The sequence below is a fragment of the Rhinolophus hipposideros genome, assembly GCF_964194185.1.
Source record: "Rhinolophus hipposideros genome assembly, chromosome: 8".
NCBI classification, from domain to species: Eukaryota; Metazoa; Chordata; class Mammalia; order Chiroptera; family Rhinolophidae; genus Rhinolophus; species Rhinolophus hipposideros.
This window is the reverse complement of record NC_138054.1, coordinates 9,115,643-9,132,830: the sequence shown is the minus strand read 5'-3', so window position 1 is coordinate 9,132,830 and position 17,188 is coordinate 9,115,643. Positions and strand designations below refer to the sequence as shown.

The 17,188-nt window shown below is 34.6% G+C and overlaps 1 protein-coding gene across 4 annotated transcripts in view; it reads left to right on the top strand.

Moving 5' to 3' along the window:
* The window catches only part of BLOC1S5 (biogenesis of lysosomal organelles complex 1 subunit 5), a 123,889-nt gene that overhangs the window by 25,673 nt on the left and 81,028 nt on the right, over positions 1 to 17,188 (top strand). For 2 of the 4 annotated variants that reach the window (XR_013993782.1, XR_013993783.1), the window contains exon 5: positions 12,540 to 14,202. Coding sequence is in view for 1 of the 4 variants with exons in the window: in XM_081056155.1 (XP_080912281.1) it covers positions 12,540 to 12,719 (180 nt within the window). In the remaining 3 variants the exon portion in view is untranslated. Of the gene's footprint in view, positions 1 to 12,539; positions 16,761 to 17,188 lie in introns of those variants that run through there. The other 2 variants (XR_013993784.1, XM_081056155.1) reach the window with 2 other exon arrangements.

Below are 17,188 nucleotides of genomic sequence, written 5' to 3'. Positions count from 1 at the left end.
CTGAAGATGTGTTGAGGAGGTATGGGCACGTGGTTTTATAATGCAGATGGCAGACCTCTTTTTTCACCTTTTCAACATTTCCTTCTTTTCCTTGAAGGTGGTATTTGTCTCAGGGAGGAGAGAGAATAGGAATTTTACATGGAACAAAAAATACTCACCAGATTAGAAATATAAATCTTTCCTTTATGCCTGAAACATTGAGTATATTATGTATATTTCTCCTAGAAAAGGAAGCATTCATGTCTGTGGATGGGTTATTTAATGAATAGTCATAAGAGTATGAATCACTTGCTGGGTAGTGCTTTGCTTATTTGAATTATATCTTAACTAAATTCAGATGTGGAAAAATAGCACAAAAATTTAAGTTCCTGTGATAATTTGGTGTTTTCACTTTTAAGTTTTATTGAAGTATTTTATAACTTTTTCATTGCACTAAACTAACAAAGATACACTTATAAAGAAATCTTAAAAATACTAAGTCACTTTAAAATACACACTTTTTTGCATGTGTGTGTATCAATGAGTATTACTATCACCATCTCTCTGGAATGTGTTGTGGTTAATCCACAATAACGGCTCAGATCTGGCACTATATAAACATAGAATGGAATGAACCTTGCCAGAGTTTAAATTTCTGCACTCTTTGCTCAACTTTAAATATTGATATAAAATTTAAACATTCAACAATTTGATGAATCAAGCCTCCTGAAAGGACTTGGCATGTAAGCCAGGTGGAAAGACTGCCTGCAAGGAGTAGGATTGATCCCATCAAGCAGGTCAGCAGCAGGGCCATTGCTGAGCACGGTGACAACAGTCAGGGTAGAGCCGCAGGCAGGAACATGTCTCTTTGCAGTGTCCAGAGAGCACTGTAAAGGCAGGCCCAGGGCTTAAATCAGCCATGCCTGGCTAGACAGCTCATCTTTTTCTCCACTTTGCTAGGTGACCCTGGGGGTGAAAGATTTTAGTTTAAGGCAATTCATACACTCAGGAGATAAAAGTCTAGGGGTCCCAAACCACTAGCGCTACTATCATGTAGGATAAGAGCTGTGGTTACATTACAAAGAACTTTGTAGGATCTCGGCAAAAGGAGTAATTTATTAGGAAGATGGTGGCATTCGAGCCCAACCTTGATCAGTGAGTGGGGATTCAATTGTTAGAAGACGGGAAGACAGATGCAGGGTGAGGGGTATCATGTAAGCAAAGGCAGGAGGCATGGGAAGCCAGCAGTCTCACGGAGCTGGTGTGTAGAGTAGTGAAATGGCATTTCCGAAGAAGGACGGCTGTGCAGAACCTTGATTGCTACCGTGTTTCTCTGAAAATAAGCCCTAGTTAAGATCGTCAGCCAGACAGACACATTTCGTATGTTATTACGATGTTCCAGAAAAAGATGACATGATGGTATTTGAATAAATGTAGATTGTTGTACATGAAAAACTAAGACATCCCCTGAAAATACACTTGAATGGGTCTTTTGGAACAAAAATTAATATAAGACTCGGTCTTATTTTCGGGGAAACACGGTATATTAAACAGTGTGTTCTTGAAGGCACCAGGAGTGTTTCTGTGTTTGCAAAGCAGAGAGACTTTTTCTGTAAGAACACTGGCTTTTACTGGCTGTAACACATGTAACTCTTTTGGCTTTCAAAATAAACATAAGAAGGGGTGTTGCGTGCGGCATATTGCCTCTCTATCTAACATGTTGCTGTATGATTTAAGCAGATCTGCATGAAGATGCACTCATGAGATTGGTCTCCCTGTCTAAGACACTGTCAGAGCAGTTAGGATTCTGATAAAATGACAGTTCTTTTCATTCTTGTGTAGAACTAACCTAAAATTAAACTATAATTGCAGTGGTTCCTCTTATCACTTTAAACTTTTTCACATTTGCTGTATTAACCATATAAGTAGGAAAATGACCGGATTAGGTAAAAAGGCCCGGTGTCTTCTATTTCTGGTTGTTGCCTTTGTTAGCTAGCTGTATGTCCTTGGAAAAACCCGGAGCTTCAGGGTCCTAATCTGCAAAATAGATACCTGTTCTACTTACCTGATGGACTGATATTCTACTTACATGATATGTTATGTCATTTATGTGAAACTGCTCTGCAGATTGTACATCACTTCAAATGTAAGGTGGTGTTTTGTCCATGCCAGCTCAATCATTTGTTTAAGCTGCAGGTAGTCGCTCTATGGGTAAGAGACCTGCTGTGGCCATTAGAGTTGGCGAAACCCTTGAGAATCCTGCCCATTCATGACTTTCTAAATTAAAAGATTGTCTCATTGTTTTTTGTTTTTGTGTTTTAAAAAAGGGCCTCAAGGAATAATAAAGCCCTTAGAATATTTTAGTCTGAAATATATTTCTTACTGTTATGTCAGAATATTACTGAACTATTTTTTTATGGAATACATATTAAAATTACTATTTTAGAATATACTGAAACGTTGAATTTCACTAAGAACTAGTACAGAATCTGTGAAACCTACATGCATAAGCAGCCACCCTGGTTATTTCCTTTTTTTGAGATAATAAAATTAACCAGGTGAAAGTCACACAAAGATGCATTTTTCAGACAGAACTCAGAGAAAAATAAAAGTTCTTTATATTCTTTAAAGGCAACAAACCTTTTAGTCTTTATTTCACTTTCAGTGCTTAACTAGTTAGCAAAACATTTGAAATATGGCTCTTTAAGTACTTTTTTTTTGTTTTTACTGCCATATCTGGCTTTTGCCAAGGCTTTGAAGTGGCAGAGGTTTTAGACTATAGGTATATGTGTGTGTGTGTGTATATATACATATACATATATATATATATATATATATATATATATATATATATATATAAAAGACACAGAGATAAAGTTTAATTTGTCATCTAGAAAATGTGTGCAAAGCAAAATTGACCTTTAACTACATTTTTCAATCTAATGTTAACTGTTGCCCGTGGTTATACTGTTGGCTACATTTTGTGTATTTGAATGGCTCTCAGAACAAAGAAAGATGGGAGTAGTAATGGAATAAAATAGACTATCGTCATTAATCATTAATTCTTTTATGTCAAGACAATTTGTGGAATTCTGTGGGAAGTACATTAGATAAACGTCATTCATCCCAGTCACATTTCCCACAATTGATATCTGAAAGTACATTCAGAAGAACAATAAATGCACATTCCCCAGATATTTGACATATGTCTTCAAAACTACTCATTAATACAAAGTTGCATTTTGGGCGCTAGCAGTAATTAAGAGTAGTGAAATGAAAATACAACTACCTTATAAAATTCACTGACTCTTAAAAATATGCCATCAAGGGAGATGAGCTCATTAGTATCTGTGACTAGTTTAAACTTGGGTTCCATACACAAGCATCAACTCTGAAGCCATATGCACCAAACTAGAGATGATGGTAATAATGTAAACACGAATCCTTTGATTCATCTTGTTCACAAATATTTATTAGATTCAGTTATACTCCTATATGATTTTTTTTCATGAGATCAGTGAGATAGCATTATTATGCATTGTTCTTGATAGAGTTTGAAAATGCGGAGTAATAAATAGATCACTATGAAATATTCTATTTAAAATCATTACTGACAGTTGTTATTCTGACACTTCTTACCAAAGTAAACACTTTTTCATTTGTATGTGTGAGGCATATGGGAAATTAATGGCATGTGTATTCCTGACGGATTCCAAAGGGCCTTTTAGACCTTACGTGGCTTATTCAGAGTTTTCCCTCAGACCAGCGTTTCTCACCCTCTGCACATTGACATTTTGGACCAGATAATCATTTGTTGTGGAGGCTGCCTGTGCTTTGTAGGATGCTGAGCAGCATCCTTGGCCCCTACCTACTATATGCCAGGAGCACCTCCCCCTAACCTGTGCTTTAGGATGACCAGGAATCGGGGGTACGGGAGTGTCAAAATCACCCCCCAGTTGACAATCACTAACTTAGACTCATGCGTGCAGAAATGTATTCCAGAATTCATGTGTAGACCTGGTTCTAGACAGGGTTTGGCTTCAGGGTTGCCTTTTCTTTATATTTATTTCTAATGGGATAGATGTAACCTGTTTATTACTATTTTTTTCTCTGTTGTAGAAAGAGACAAAACCGTTACAGCTAATTACTTTTGGTACACAGTTATAGCTCATTAATAAACTTTTTTCTTTTAAAGTTGACATTTTCTAATTTTATCTTAAGAAAAACATGTACCCACTTCTTTAAGAATGCGATTGATTTCATTTAGGAAGAATCCTCTGAAAACTAATTTGACTCTTTTTTTTTTTATTGTGGTAAAATACACCTAGCATAAAATTTACCATTTTAACCATTTTTAATTGTATGAGAGTTCTGTGGCGTTAAGTGCATTCACACTGTTGTGCAACCATCACTTCCATTCATTTCCAGAACTTTTTCATCTTCCCAAACTGAAACTGTCTTCATTAAACATTAACTCCCCATCTCTTCCTCCCCACAACTTTCTACTTGCTGTCTCTATAATTTGACTACTTCTAGGTACCTCTTCTAAGTATAATCAATTTTTATCTTTTCATGACTGACTTGTTTCTTTAATATAGTGTCTTCAAGGTTCATCTGTGCTGTACCATATATCAGAATTTCATTCCTTTTTAAGGGTGGATACATTTTGTGTATCCATTCATCTATCCTTGGATACTTGGTTTGCTTTTACCTTTTAGCTATTGTGAATAACACCACTATTAAGTTGTGTGTACAAATATTTGTTCAGACTCCTGCTTTGCATTCTTTTGTATATATACCCAGAAGCGGACTTACTGGATCATACGGAATTCTATTTTTAATTTTTTTTGAGGAACCACCGTACTGTTTTCCACAGCAGTTATACCATTTTATCTTCCCACCAGCAATACACAAGGGTTCCATTTTCTCCACATCCTTGCTAACACTTGTTACTTTCTGTTTCTTTGGTAATAGCCAATCTAATGGTTATCTCGTTGTGGTTTTGATTTGCATTTCCTCAATGATTCGTGATATTGAGCATTTTTTTCTTGTGCTTATTGGCCATTTGTATATCTTCTTTGGAGAAATGTTCATTCAAACCCTTTGCCCATTTTTAAATCAAGTTGTTTTATTGTTATTGTTGAATTGTGGGTGATTTTATATATATATATTTTTTGGGTATTAGTCCCTTATCAGATACATGATTTGCAAATATTTTCAACCATTCTGTGGATTATTTTTTTATTCTTTTGATAGTGTCCTTTGATGCAAAAAAGTTTTTAATTTTGAAGTCTGATTTATCTACTTCTGTTGCCTGTGCCTTTGGTGCAGGATTTCTCATAATCCAAGAAATCAATTCTTGGATTTCTCATATCCAAGAAATTGCCAAATCCAATATCACAAAACTTTCCCCCTGTTTTCTTCTAAGAATTTTATAGTTTTAGGTTTAACGTTTAGGTCTTTGATCCAATATTTGCATATGATACAAGGTAAGGGTCTGTTTTTTTCCTTTTATTTTATTTTATTTTTTGCATGTGGATATGTCATTTTCCGAACACCAACTGTTGAAAAGATTGTCCTTTCCCTATTGAATGGTCTTGGCACTCTTATGAAAAATCATTGCCCATATATGTGAAGGTTTATTTCTGAACTTTCTGTTTGGTCTATATGTCTGTCTTTATGCCAGTACCACACACTGTTTTGATTATAGTATTTTTGTGCTATGTTTTGAAATCAGGAAATGTGGTTTTTTTTAATATAGGTTTTATTATTACTTAGATATGGTGAGGCCAACAGATTGGGGATGATTGCCAAGGAAAGATAATTTTACTCACAGTTCCCAAGAGGAGGTATACCATGCCACCCAGGATCATGTGAGAAATCATTAGGGTTTGTCAGGAGGTAGAGTGAAAGAGGGCAAAACATGCGCAAGAGCTTTTATTGTGATTTCTGCAGGAAGTAACATGTGAAGCAGGGTAATCAAGTTTACAATTGGCTAGTTTGAATAATTTTGTCGGGCTCTGGGGCATAAGGGCTGTCCTTAGTTGTACGGTACCTGGCCCTGAGTGATTAGGGCCGGTACATAGTGGCCCAGAGTGTGAGAGCCCAAAAAAAAAGGTGGTTGGGGTGTGGGCTTTGGATTGGTTGGCTTGCATATAAAAGGTCCGCTCACAGGGGAGTTGTTTGCTATCTCTAGGAATAGGCTAGCCCTGGGAGGGACAGGCAGTCTCTCCACGGTCAGTGAGTCCCCAGATGTAAAAGCATCATGAACACATGAGTAAGACAGTGTGAGACCTCCAACTTTGTTTTCTTTTTCAAGATTGTTTTTGGCTATTTGGTGTGACTTGAAACTTCATATATTTGGTGTCACTCGAGTTTTTCATATGTGGCCTTTATTTTCTTGAGATACTTTCCTACTATTACCAGTTGTGGAATGTTTTTATCATGTAAGTGTATGAAGAGTGTAAGTTTCATCAAGAGTGCTTTCTGCATCAATTGAGATGATTATATGTTTTTTTCCTTCATTCTGTTGATTTGGTGTGTTTTGATTGATTTTCATATGTTGAACCATACTTGCATTCCAGGAATAAATCCCACTTGATTATGGCATATGATCCCTTTTAATATGCTGTTGAATTCAGTTTGTTAGTTTTGTTGAGGGTTTTTGTATCAGTAGTCATCAGGGATATTGATCTGCCGTTATCTTGTGTCTTTGTCTGCCTTTAGTATTAGCACGATCCTGGCCTCATAGAATTAGTTAAGTCTTTTGCCCTCCACAAATTTTTTGGAATAGTTTGAGAAAGATTCGTATTATTTCTTCTTTAAGCGTTTGGTAGAATTTACCAGTAAAGTCTTGTAGTCCTTGTATGACTTGATTTTTATACCACATGCTGCTATATGATCTCTTGCTAGAAAAAACAAAGAAAACTAGACCAAAGTTAGTTGCACTTTGTTTTTAAAGTTAGCGTGTGTCCCACATATAAATCCCTAAGTGGCTCACAGTGTGTGCTTCTAGATTTTTTCCTGCCTATTCAGGCATGGTCAGTTTTTTCAAAGCTCTTAAGTACTTTTGAAATTGGAATGTGAAATACTTATTAGTTTTTGCCATTTTAAAAAACATTGCCAATCCTACAAGACTAATAATGTGTTTGGTTTAAACAACGTCATATAGCAAAAAACAACAGCCCAAAACTGGATTTTTATTCTTGATTCTACCTCTTCCTCACTGTGTTACCTCCTTGCTATGTGACCTTGGAAAGATGTCCATGGGGCAGTGTACCTGTCATATTTTACATCTAAAATAGATCATTTTTAATACCCACCCAGACAAAATTACTTTTAATAATAATCTGATATTAGAGAATAATGATGAGAAGAAATGCAGATAGTGTTTTTTTTAACTTCATGTACATAATCATACCTGTAAAAAAATTAAAAAGTACTGTAATACCAAGGGGAAAAAATAAGAGATTGATAATTTTAAGTACCTTAATACAGTTTTTGAAAAAAGGAAAAAGATATCTATGTACACATTGGTCTGTCACAGTAATAATAAATAATAATATAGTTTGCTTTTGATTCTTGACTTGTGCAGATTCATTAATGACTTTATCAAATTTAATCTTTGCATATACAACTCAAATAAATAGTATAGACAGATTTAACAACCTGTCTTGACTCATGGTTGATTGAAAATGCTTTTTATTATAAATTTGAAAAATGTCTTCAATGATACATAGTTTGGAAAAGTTTTAAACATAAGAATAAGTCTGGGAGAGATTCATAAACATTACATTTTACATTAAATTCCAGAAATGGCAATACTGTCTTTATTTCTTTTGAAACTAGTGGCTCCCAATGTCTTCCATGGTAAAAAATGTTAAATAAAATAAAAACATACACAAATTTAAGAAAAAAAAAAGGTAATGTAGAAGGATAGATTTGAACTAATTCAAGTTTTATTTCTGCAGTTGCTCTATTGTTTAAATGTAAGAATATTTAATTACCCAGAGGTTAGAGGGGCTAAGCATCCAAAGAAAGTTGAAATGATTCTGAGCTACAAGGAATTTACTTTTGAAATGAACATGTGTCGTTGACTTCATCTTTGTCCGGGACTGGCTGTGTAACTGGGATACAAAATTTATTAAAGGTTAAACAATAAAAATTTGTTAATTTGCAATATGTTATTAAAATTCAACAATAACGTCAACAATTGTTTAGAACTTAGATGAAAGAAAGATTTTTCGGTATAGGAATATTTTATCACTGACATTATTCAGTATTGCCAGTGCCTGGTGGTAATAAAAAACAGTCTTTCAGTTGTTTGTGTCATTGATATAAATTCCGAACAGACAATACACCCCTTATTGCTTGCACCGGGGCAGAGCTCTCCCACCCTCGTGCTGTTGGTATGCCACTGGTACCTATTATATCATTATTGGAAAAAGAAAGCTGCAGACGGTCATGTGTAATGTGACTTCATTTTGTTGTTATTAAAGAAATATATTTGTATCAGCATAGGAAAAAAATCTGTGGGTGCCCATCAAACTATTAATAATACTAGGAAAAGGGATACTAGGGAAAAGATTTGGTGTGTGTGGGGGATGGGCAACTATCACTTTCTGTTACATTTGTATGCGTCTGATTGAATATGATTGGTGAGATACGATCATTGTTTCTCAAACGTGTTTTAATTAGAGGAACCCTAATATCAGACTAAATCTTACAAGAACCCCATTTATTAAACACAAAATCAGAATTACTGTGTTTGAAGTAATGATGTGCGCAGGCGATACTGATCTACAGTGAGCTCGGTGTTCATAAAAGATTCTTCCTTGTTTCTGAGAGTTTGTTGTAGTTGTAAAAAGATTCGTTGACATGTCAGGCTAAATCTGTGGATGTTATAACTTCCTCAGGTGTGAACTGGGATGCATGCCAACGTTAGAATGGTTTCAGTTGGATTGGAGAATATTGTGGTATTCTCTTGGGGGGTGGAGTATTCACTGCTGTCTTTCCATTCAACTTATGCTGTCCAGGCTGCATTTCTTTACATTTTGAATAGGTATACCCTAAGACAATCTGCACTCCTGTTGGCTTAGAATTCCTTTTAACTTTCTTGTAGGTGATAGTACGTAAGACATAGCTAATTAGCGAGTTTTCTGTTATATGCAGTAAAACCTCTTGGTTCTAGAATTCTTAGAAAATGAATTGTTGCAGATAGCCAGGTTTACCACGAAGCTGAGATTTGTATCTTCTTTAAGTACAGTACTTTTATAACTAATTACTTGCGGTGGAAATCTTTTAAAATATTCCATACTTTTCTGGGTTTTACAAAAAAAATAAATGTTATAGGTTAATTTTCTTTGTGAATTGGGAATTATTGAGAATATACAGTTTGATGTTACAGTGATGTCCTCGGGGAATTAGGGGAAAGAAAGAGTGTTTCTCTATTCCAAATGCCTTCAGATACCCTGTGTTTTAGGTTTTTGTATCTATTTTCCCCTTCACTGTGAAGCTGATGCCTATCATTTCTTCTTCCTATCTCATCTGTCAGCATTTTCTTTTTCTAATTTGTGACTTTTAATATGGTAGAGTTTTGTAAGCCAGCTAACTAACCTGGTTAGAATTATGTGTAAAGTAGGGCAATTAGACTCAGAATCAGAAGAGCTTTTCATGAGTACTGCAGTATTTTTAAATGGACTTTGTGGTCTCTCTCTCTCTCTCTCTCTCTCTCTCTCTCTCTCTCTCTCTCTCTCTCTCTCTCTCTTTTCAGTCACTTAAAGGTCTTACCACGTAGTTCTCAACTATGTAACTACATTTCAAGTAGATGTTATTTCCAGGTAGCTGAGATTTATTTATATGTGAAGACCACAGTATTGTCAGTACACGTTTTTTTCTTTATTAAATGTTGGGAAGAATGCAATCTTGAATAGCAGTTGTTGTTATTAAAAGTGGGAGACTAAGGAAAGATAGAGTGATTTCAAGAACTTCTTGATAAGAGAGCAAGACTAGATTTTCAGCTGGGTTAGGGACTAGTCAGCATTCGACTTCTTCCCACCTGGACTGGGAGGCCAAGGAGGGATCGTCTTATGTGAAAAAGCTGCTTTGGATGTATATGTATCTTTCGTCATAATGTTCTGAAACTGTAAAATAGAGATGTTACTATTTGGCAACATTTTAATTAAAGTCTTTTAGCAGAATAGTAAATAGTGGAATCATTAAGAAGGATTGAATTGAATATGGGAATGGGAGAGGGAAACTATTACTTTTATTTGAGTTGCCTCTATTGTTTGAATTATTACAAGAATCTATTTCTAAAATTAAAGAACAAAAAACTTAAATTGGGGAGGATAAAAAGTGGTTTGATTTGCCTTCCAGATGCTTTACTTATGATTTGTATAATAATAATAATAATAATAATAATTGCCTTTTATTAAACACCACAGGCACTGAGCTAGGAACTTGACATGTGTTATTACCTCTGGTCTTCATAAATGTTATTTATGAATATAAAGTATTATTTTCCTCATTTTAAAGTTAAAGAAACTTTTAACTTGCTCAGGGTCATGCAACTGGTCACAAGTGAACCGGAATTTGAACTGAGGTTTATATGCCTCCTGAGTCTTCCTTTTTCTCCACTGAGCTGCACTGAATAAAGTACTGCCTGGTGGGAAGTGGAAGCCCGGCTTTGCCTGTGGTCCCTATAGTGGGTCAGCTGGGCCCATTATGGAGTTTCGATTAAAAAACAAAGAATAATCTATTAAACAACATCTGCGCATGGGTGTTAGTATTCTCTGTATTTATTAAAAATTAATTTACAGCTAAAGCAAGATATGATTTTGAGGAAGTTTATTTTCATTTTTCGTTTTAGTCTGATGGCTTTTCTCTTAGAATATAATAGTTTTTGCAAAGGGTTCCATGAAGAGTTTCATGAACTGTTCGTGTTTCATTTATCTTTTGGAGATTTACAGTCCAGGAAGCTGAAAAGTTAAAAAGTAATGTTTCGAATTTTGCTTCGCCTGCTTCCCAAATTTATTGGGTCAGCAAACCCCTCCCTAACGCTCTCTCCTTCCCACTGTAATGTCTGTTTAGATCCCAAGGGTCTGTGGGACAGTATTTGAGGGGAAAACTAGACTATAACTCAAACTTCAGACTCACTTCAGCCTCTTTTCACTTGACAAGCCTTCATGCTGAGGAACTTCACATCAGATTGGCAGAAACAGTTCTTGTAGTAGCCTTTTAAAATTTTTTTGTGTAGGGAAAGAGACTTAGTGACCTACAGAAAACATCCTCTGGAAAGATCTGATTTGCACTTTGTAATAGTAAAGGCTTAGATGATAGAAAGACCTAAGTTTGAGTCTGTAACTTAATCACTGAATGACCATAGAGAAGCGAATTTCATGTCCTTAAGCCTTCATTTGTAAAATGAGAATAATGTAATCTTAAAAGGGATTTTTAGAACTAGGTAAGATATACGAAAGAACTCGCAGAAAACACATTTCGTAGATATTTAATGCACGCTGGCTTATCCAGCACTTCTCCCTGCTTCTCATCATGGCCCGGGTGAGAGAGGATACAGACCAGCAAGTACATCATGGGCAGCGTGAAGGTCTCGAAGGCCTCTTTCTACCTTTTTCCTATTAGCTGTCGTTCTGGTGGCCTGCATCTGAGTTACCAGTACAGGAAACACACCAGATGTCCTATTTCCATTAGAGCACTGGAATTAGTAATGACTTTGGGTGCTTTGTAGGTTTGTATGCTTTGTATCCATCAAAGGTTTGCTTGTTTGTTTAATAGGACTTAGCTTTTATCAAAACTTAACTTCTAAAGACACATATGTAGAATATTTGAGGCAGGGATATAAAGTTATTTTTCATACTTTATTTAGCTCATTGTTATACATATTCAAAGATAATACTTGAAACTACTAAATTGATACCTTTTTTACTTATACATTGTTTCATCTTTATTGTTGTGGTACTCAAAAATTTTTTCATCCTCATATGGAAACATTATGAAACATCTCAAGAGGAACTTAGATATTTGACAACAGATGCTTTTGGTGTTTATTTGCTTTAAGGAAGAGAATTAAACCAGAAAAGATTTCCTGTGTTCCCTTCCAGTGATTAATAATGTATGATTCTTTTTATGCACCTAAAAAGTATTTTATATAAGACAAGCATTTTAATTTCTTATAATAATTCTTTTGGCGTATATTCTTTAAACTTGATTTAAGAATTATGTACAGTTAAATGGAATTTGAGGAGAAATAGAGGTATGAAAATTTTCTTGAATTGTGTTCGATTTTGTTGTTTAAAGATGCTAGACATTTTGAAATTTCAGAAATGTGAATACCAATGTTCAATCATAGTAAGAAGAACCTTAGCCTTCCAATGTGTCATGCTCTTGTTAGACATGAAAACCACAGCGCAGTTTTATCATTGTGACTTTCCAGCTGATCGCTACAATTATAATATTAAGAGGTAAAGTTATGTTGTCTCCTACATAGAAAAATAATTGTCTGGAGAATTTCACGTGACTTTCAAATTTTCTTTTCTCAGATTTATAATGACCATTTACTAGCTAACGAAAAACAGCGTATAATCCAGTGGGAGGAATTCTTGAAAGAACAACACAACAAACAGGCTGAAATGGATGAAGAGCACAGAAAAGCGATGGAGAGACTTAAAGAACAATATGCTGAGATGGAGAAGGACCTAGCAAAATTTTCAACCTTTTAAGAATTTGAACCACAACAATTAAAATCTGATGAAAAAACATTGCCTTCCCCCAAAAAACGATTCCCACCAAGCCATTTAGCCTCTGCTTCAAGCTTAGCAATATATCAGTGGCACTCATATCAGAAGAAAGGAACTTCTACTGGAATCTTAATTAAATGTTTAATAGCAGAAGAGTGCCATATTTTTTTTCAGTTTTAAGTGCCTACGTATGATTATTTGAATGGGGGGATGTAGGAGGAAAAATCAGATAAATATACTCTTTGTTAATCAGAATTGGTCTTCTTTTCCAATGATTATCTCAGAGAATTGTAAGTTCTTAGAGAGAAAAAGAATTCATTCATTCTTATACAGGACTAATACTAGTTTATTATTGTGGCTTAGAAGGCAGAGGAAATAGCTGTCTATTATAGCCTCCCTTGGTATTGGAAGAATGTCTAAAGTGTTATTCCATGAGTAATGTAGACAAAAACAACTGTCCTCAGAGCAGAGATCACATCTGAGAGGGTTGAGAGTCAGAACCTTGTCTCTGTTACAGCAAAGACAGCCTTGTTGGTCTTTGAACTGCCTGTTGGGAAGGTTATAGATTTCACAGTGTCGCAGAATGCCGTGTATTTCACTGGATGGCAACACAGACTTCGGAAGTTTTGTGGCCTTCAGCACTTAACATTTTCAGCTTTTAAAACATAGCTTAGAAGGAACAGTGTACCAAAAATATAGTTGACTTAGCCTTTCCAAGAACCATAATCTTGCCCATAGCATTTACCTCATCTTTGTATCTGTTTTGCTGTGGGTAAGCTTTGTAAGATAAATAACATCTATACATGTTTCAACTGTTTAGTGAGTAATTAGCAAAGTCTGCCGAGGAGTCCCTCTGGAACCACGCAAAGATTCTGGTTCTGAATATACCCGAAGTATTTGTCCACATGGCAAATGATCCATGTTAAATATAAATCATTTTTAGTGTTTAACGTCTATTCTCATAAGCAGGTATATTATGATGACACAGGTACCAATTCTGTCATCACTGTGATCTTTAAAAATCTGCACTTAACCGTCTAATTGAGGAAATAAGTTGGTTTTTTATTTGCCACAAATGAAGCAAAATTAAATGCAATAATTTCAAGAGATTTATAGCAAATGAATTGGATGTATGGATAAATCTTTCAAATATTTTTTATTGCTCTTCAGTAAAGAAAGGCACAAGAAAGAAAATACCCAACTCCCTCATGTTATCTCAGTGTTGCTAGTGCAGAAAACGGACAATGCTTGCTTGTGTGAATTTATGGCTTACTGTCAAAGCTTCATTCTTGGCTGCATGTTGAAAATGTGATTAAAGTTAATAGAGGAGATGAAATAAGTATTTGAGATTTCTTTCAATAACACTGAACTTCTGCCAACTTTCTCTGTCCGCTACTGTAGGCTTGACAGGTTCATCAATCATCCGCTGGTACCTGGACCAAAAAGAGCACTTGCTGACACTAAGGCATGTTGGAATTTTCTTAATTCTCTTTCAGTGAATGGGGGGAAAAAACATACTTCCAAAAATATCCCACACATGAAAAGAGAGGGGAATGTTAAATGAAAATTCCCTTTGTACTGCAGGCAATATTTGGAATGCTATTAATTGCCAGTGCACCACTGAACAGACGCTGTAACCAAGAAATCAGGACTGTGTGTGAGCAAGGATGTTCTCCTAACTGGTTACTCGACCTGTGCAGCACGGATTTCTGATAGTGTTTGTTCATCTCATATGAGCAATAAATACTTTACCATATGAGTTTGTATATATTATAGAAGGATCTAAGGGACTTTTTAAACCAAAAGGAATTAATGGGCTTTTTGACCTTTAAACATTAACATACTACTTTCTTTGTAACTTTGTCAGCTAGTCAATGTGAACTTCTAAAAAGACTGTTGGTTTGCCTTCCTTTTAATATTTTTAGTAGTGAACACTTTCATTTATTTTCCCAGTTTCCAAATCACTTCTGATAGGTATTACATATATAAACTTTTTATATAGTAATTACATAATTTACAAAATTTCTGTTGTTTATGCTGTTGAGCAGAGAGAATATAGGTTTGATATAGCTCACAGGATTCTTTTGTGATGAAATAATGTTTTCTCATGTTAAAGTGCTATAGAAATACTTGTTTTTAAGTTCTAAGTATTTTTAGTTTTTCATTATGATTTTGTTTCATTTCCTAACGTAGATTTTTAAATTCTGTTATTGATTTCAGTTTTAATTGGCTTGTGGTCACAGAATAGGTCCATATAAAATTAATATGTTGAAATTGAAATTTGCTTTGTGACCTAAAATATGGTCAGTTTTGTAAATGTTTCATTAGTGCTTGAAAATATGCATATTTTCTAGTTGTTGGGTGTCCATTACACGAAATGTTCCAATTGTCTCTGTTTTACTGTTGTTTTTCCTTCTACTTGATCTCTTTCTGAGATATGTTGAAATTTCCTACTCTAGTGGATTTTTTAGTATCTCCCTGTAACTCTGTCAAGTTTTGTTTTGTGTATTTTGAAGATTTGTTACTGTGCATGCAATTTTAGAATTATCTTCCAAGTTTAGAATTGAATCATACTTATAGTCATAGCCTGTATTTCTAATGATTTTTTGTTTCATTTCATTTTGTTTTAAAAACTATGCTGAAAAAATATTTATATAGGCTACACCAGCTGGTTAGTATTTTTGTGGTATATATTTATCCGTCTGTTGGATCTTTCTGTTATGTTTTAGATGTGCCTCTTACAAACTGTAACTAGACTTTTTTTCTTTCTATCTGATTATCTTTTTACCTGGAGAGTTTAATCCATCTACATTTATTGAACTTATTAATATATTAAGGTTTATTTATGCTATCTTATTGTGCTTTTTGTCCCACTTTTTCTGTTTCCTCACTGTTTGTGTGGTTTTTGTTTTGTTTTTGCCTTTTTTCAAAATGATGAAGTTTGTTTTGTTTTTCCATTTACTTTTCTTCTACTAGTTTAAAAGATAAAAACTCAATTTTTATCTTTTAGTGCTTACTAAGAAATTTAATTTGCATAGTTAACTTAAAATCTAAAATTAATATTTTTACTTTCCTTCTAAACATAAGAACTTTCTAAACAAAGTCTGATTTTTCTCCCCTCAACTTACAAATTAGTGTCTGGAATTTTAGTTTTATCTCAGTTTAACTTCAAAAATAGTTATCCAGTCAAAATTTGTTTAGATTTACCTACAATTTCCCATTTTTATTATCCTTGAAAGTTAGCTAGGTATACAATTCTAGATTGACAGTTATTTTCTCTCATTAATTCATGGTATTATTCTACTGTCTTCTTGCTACCATTGTTGCTTCTGAAAGGCCAATTGTCAGTGTGATCAGTACTTCTTTGTAGCTAATCTGTCTTTTCTCTCAAGTTGTATTTAAGGTCTTTATAATTGGTGTTCTATAATCAAATGTCATTATACTGCAGTGTGTCCAGCTGTGGATTTTTCATTATCCTGTTCAGATTCATTGAGCTTCTTGAATCTGAGAATTAGTGTCTTTCATAAATTAAAAAATATTCTCAGCATTTATCTTTTTCAATATAGTACTTCCCCCATTTGTTCTCTTCTCTTCTCTTTCTCTTCTCTTCTCTACTTTTAGGAAATCAAATTACTTCTGTTTCACTGTCTCACTCTATTCTCCATATCGATTCATATTTTCTATCTCTTTGTCTCTATGTGTTGAATTCTGGATAATTTCTTTAAATCTGTTGTCTAGTTCACTAGCTCTGTCTTCTCACTGTCTCTAACCTATTTAACCTATATATCAAATTTTTCATCACAGTTATATATTGTTTTATTTCCAGACGTGTTATTTGGTTCTTAAAGTTTCTTGGTTATTTGGGGTAGTACCCATTCTTCCCGCTTTTTCTTTTCTTTAGAACATATTAACTGTTCTTTTTGTGTGGATCTGACTCTGCAGTTTGTTGTTCATTGTTTTGTCTGAAACAAGTTTGTGGTGACTTGTTTTCTAATGTGATCAGTGATTTTTGATTGTGAGTTCATATTCTTCTGAACTTTATTTTGGGGGACTTTTTTGTTTAAATTATGTTCCGACAGAAGAGGTTTCTTTTTCTAGCACCACCAGTTTGTTTCTCGTGGAACTTCAAAGTCAGTTTTTGACTTGTTTCTTGCCTCCACTTCCCCTTTTCTTCAGCACATGCACATTCACACACACAAGTAATATGAATTTCATCCTTAAACATGTGAGTATTGGGCTGTGATAAGACGTTCCTAGAGGAAACTTTTTCCCCCATCAAGGTTTGATTTCAAGTAAAGAAGAAAAACTTTACATGATTTCCTTGTTCACTCACTGAAAGTGGTACCTGTGGGGATTCATTAAGCAGCTCCACTGCTTACCCTGCTCACCGTTATGAACTGAATTGTGTCCCTCAAAATTCATATGTTGAAGCCCTAACCCCCAATGTGACT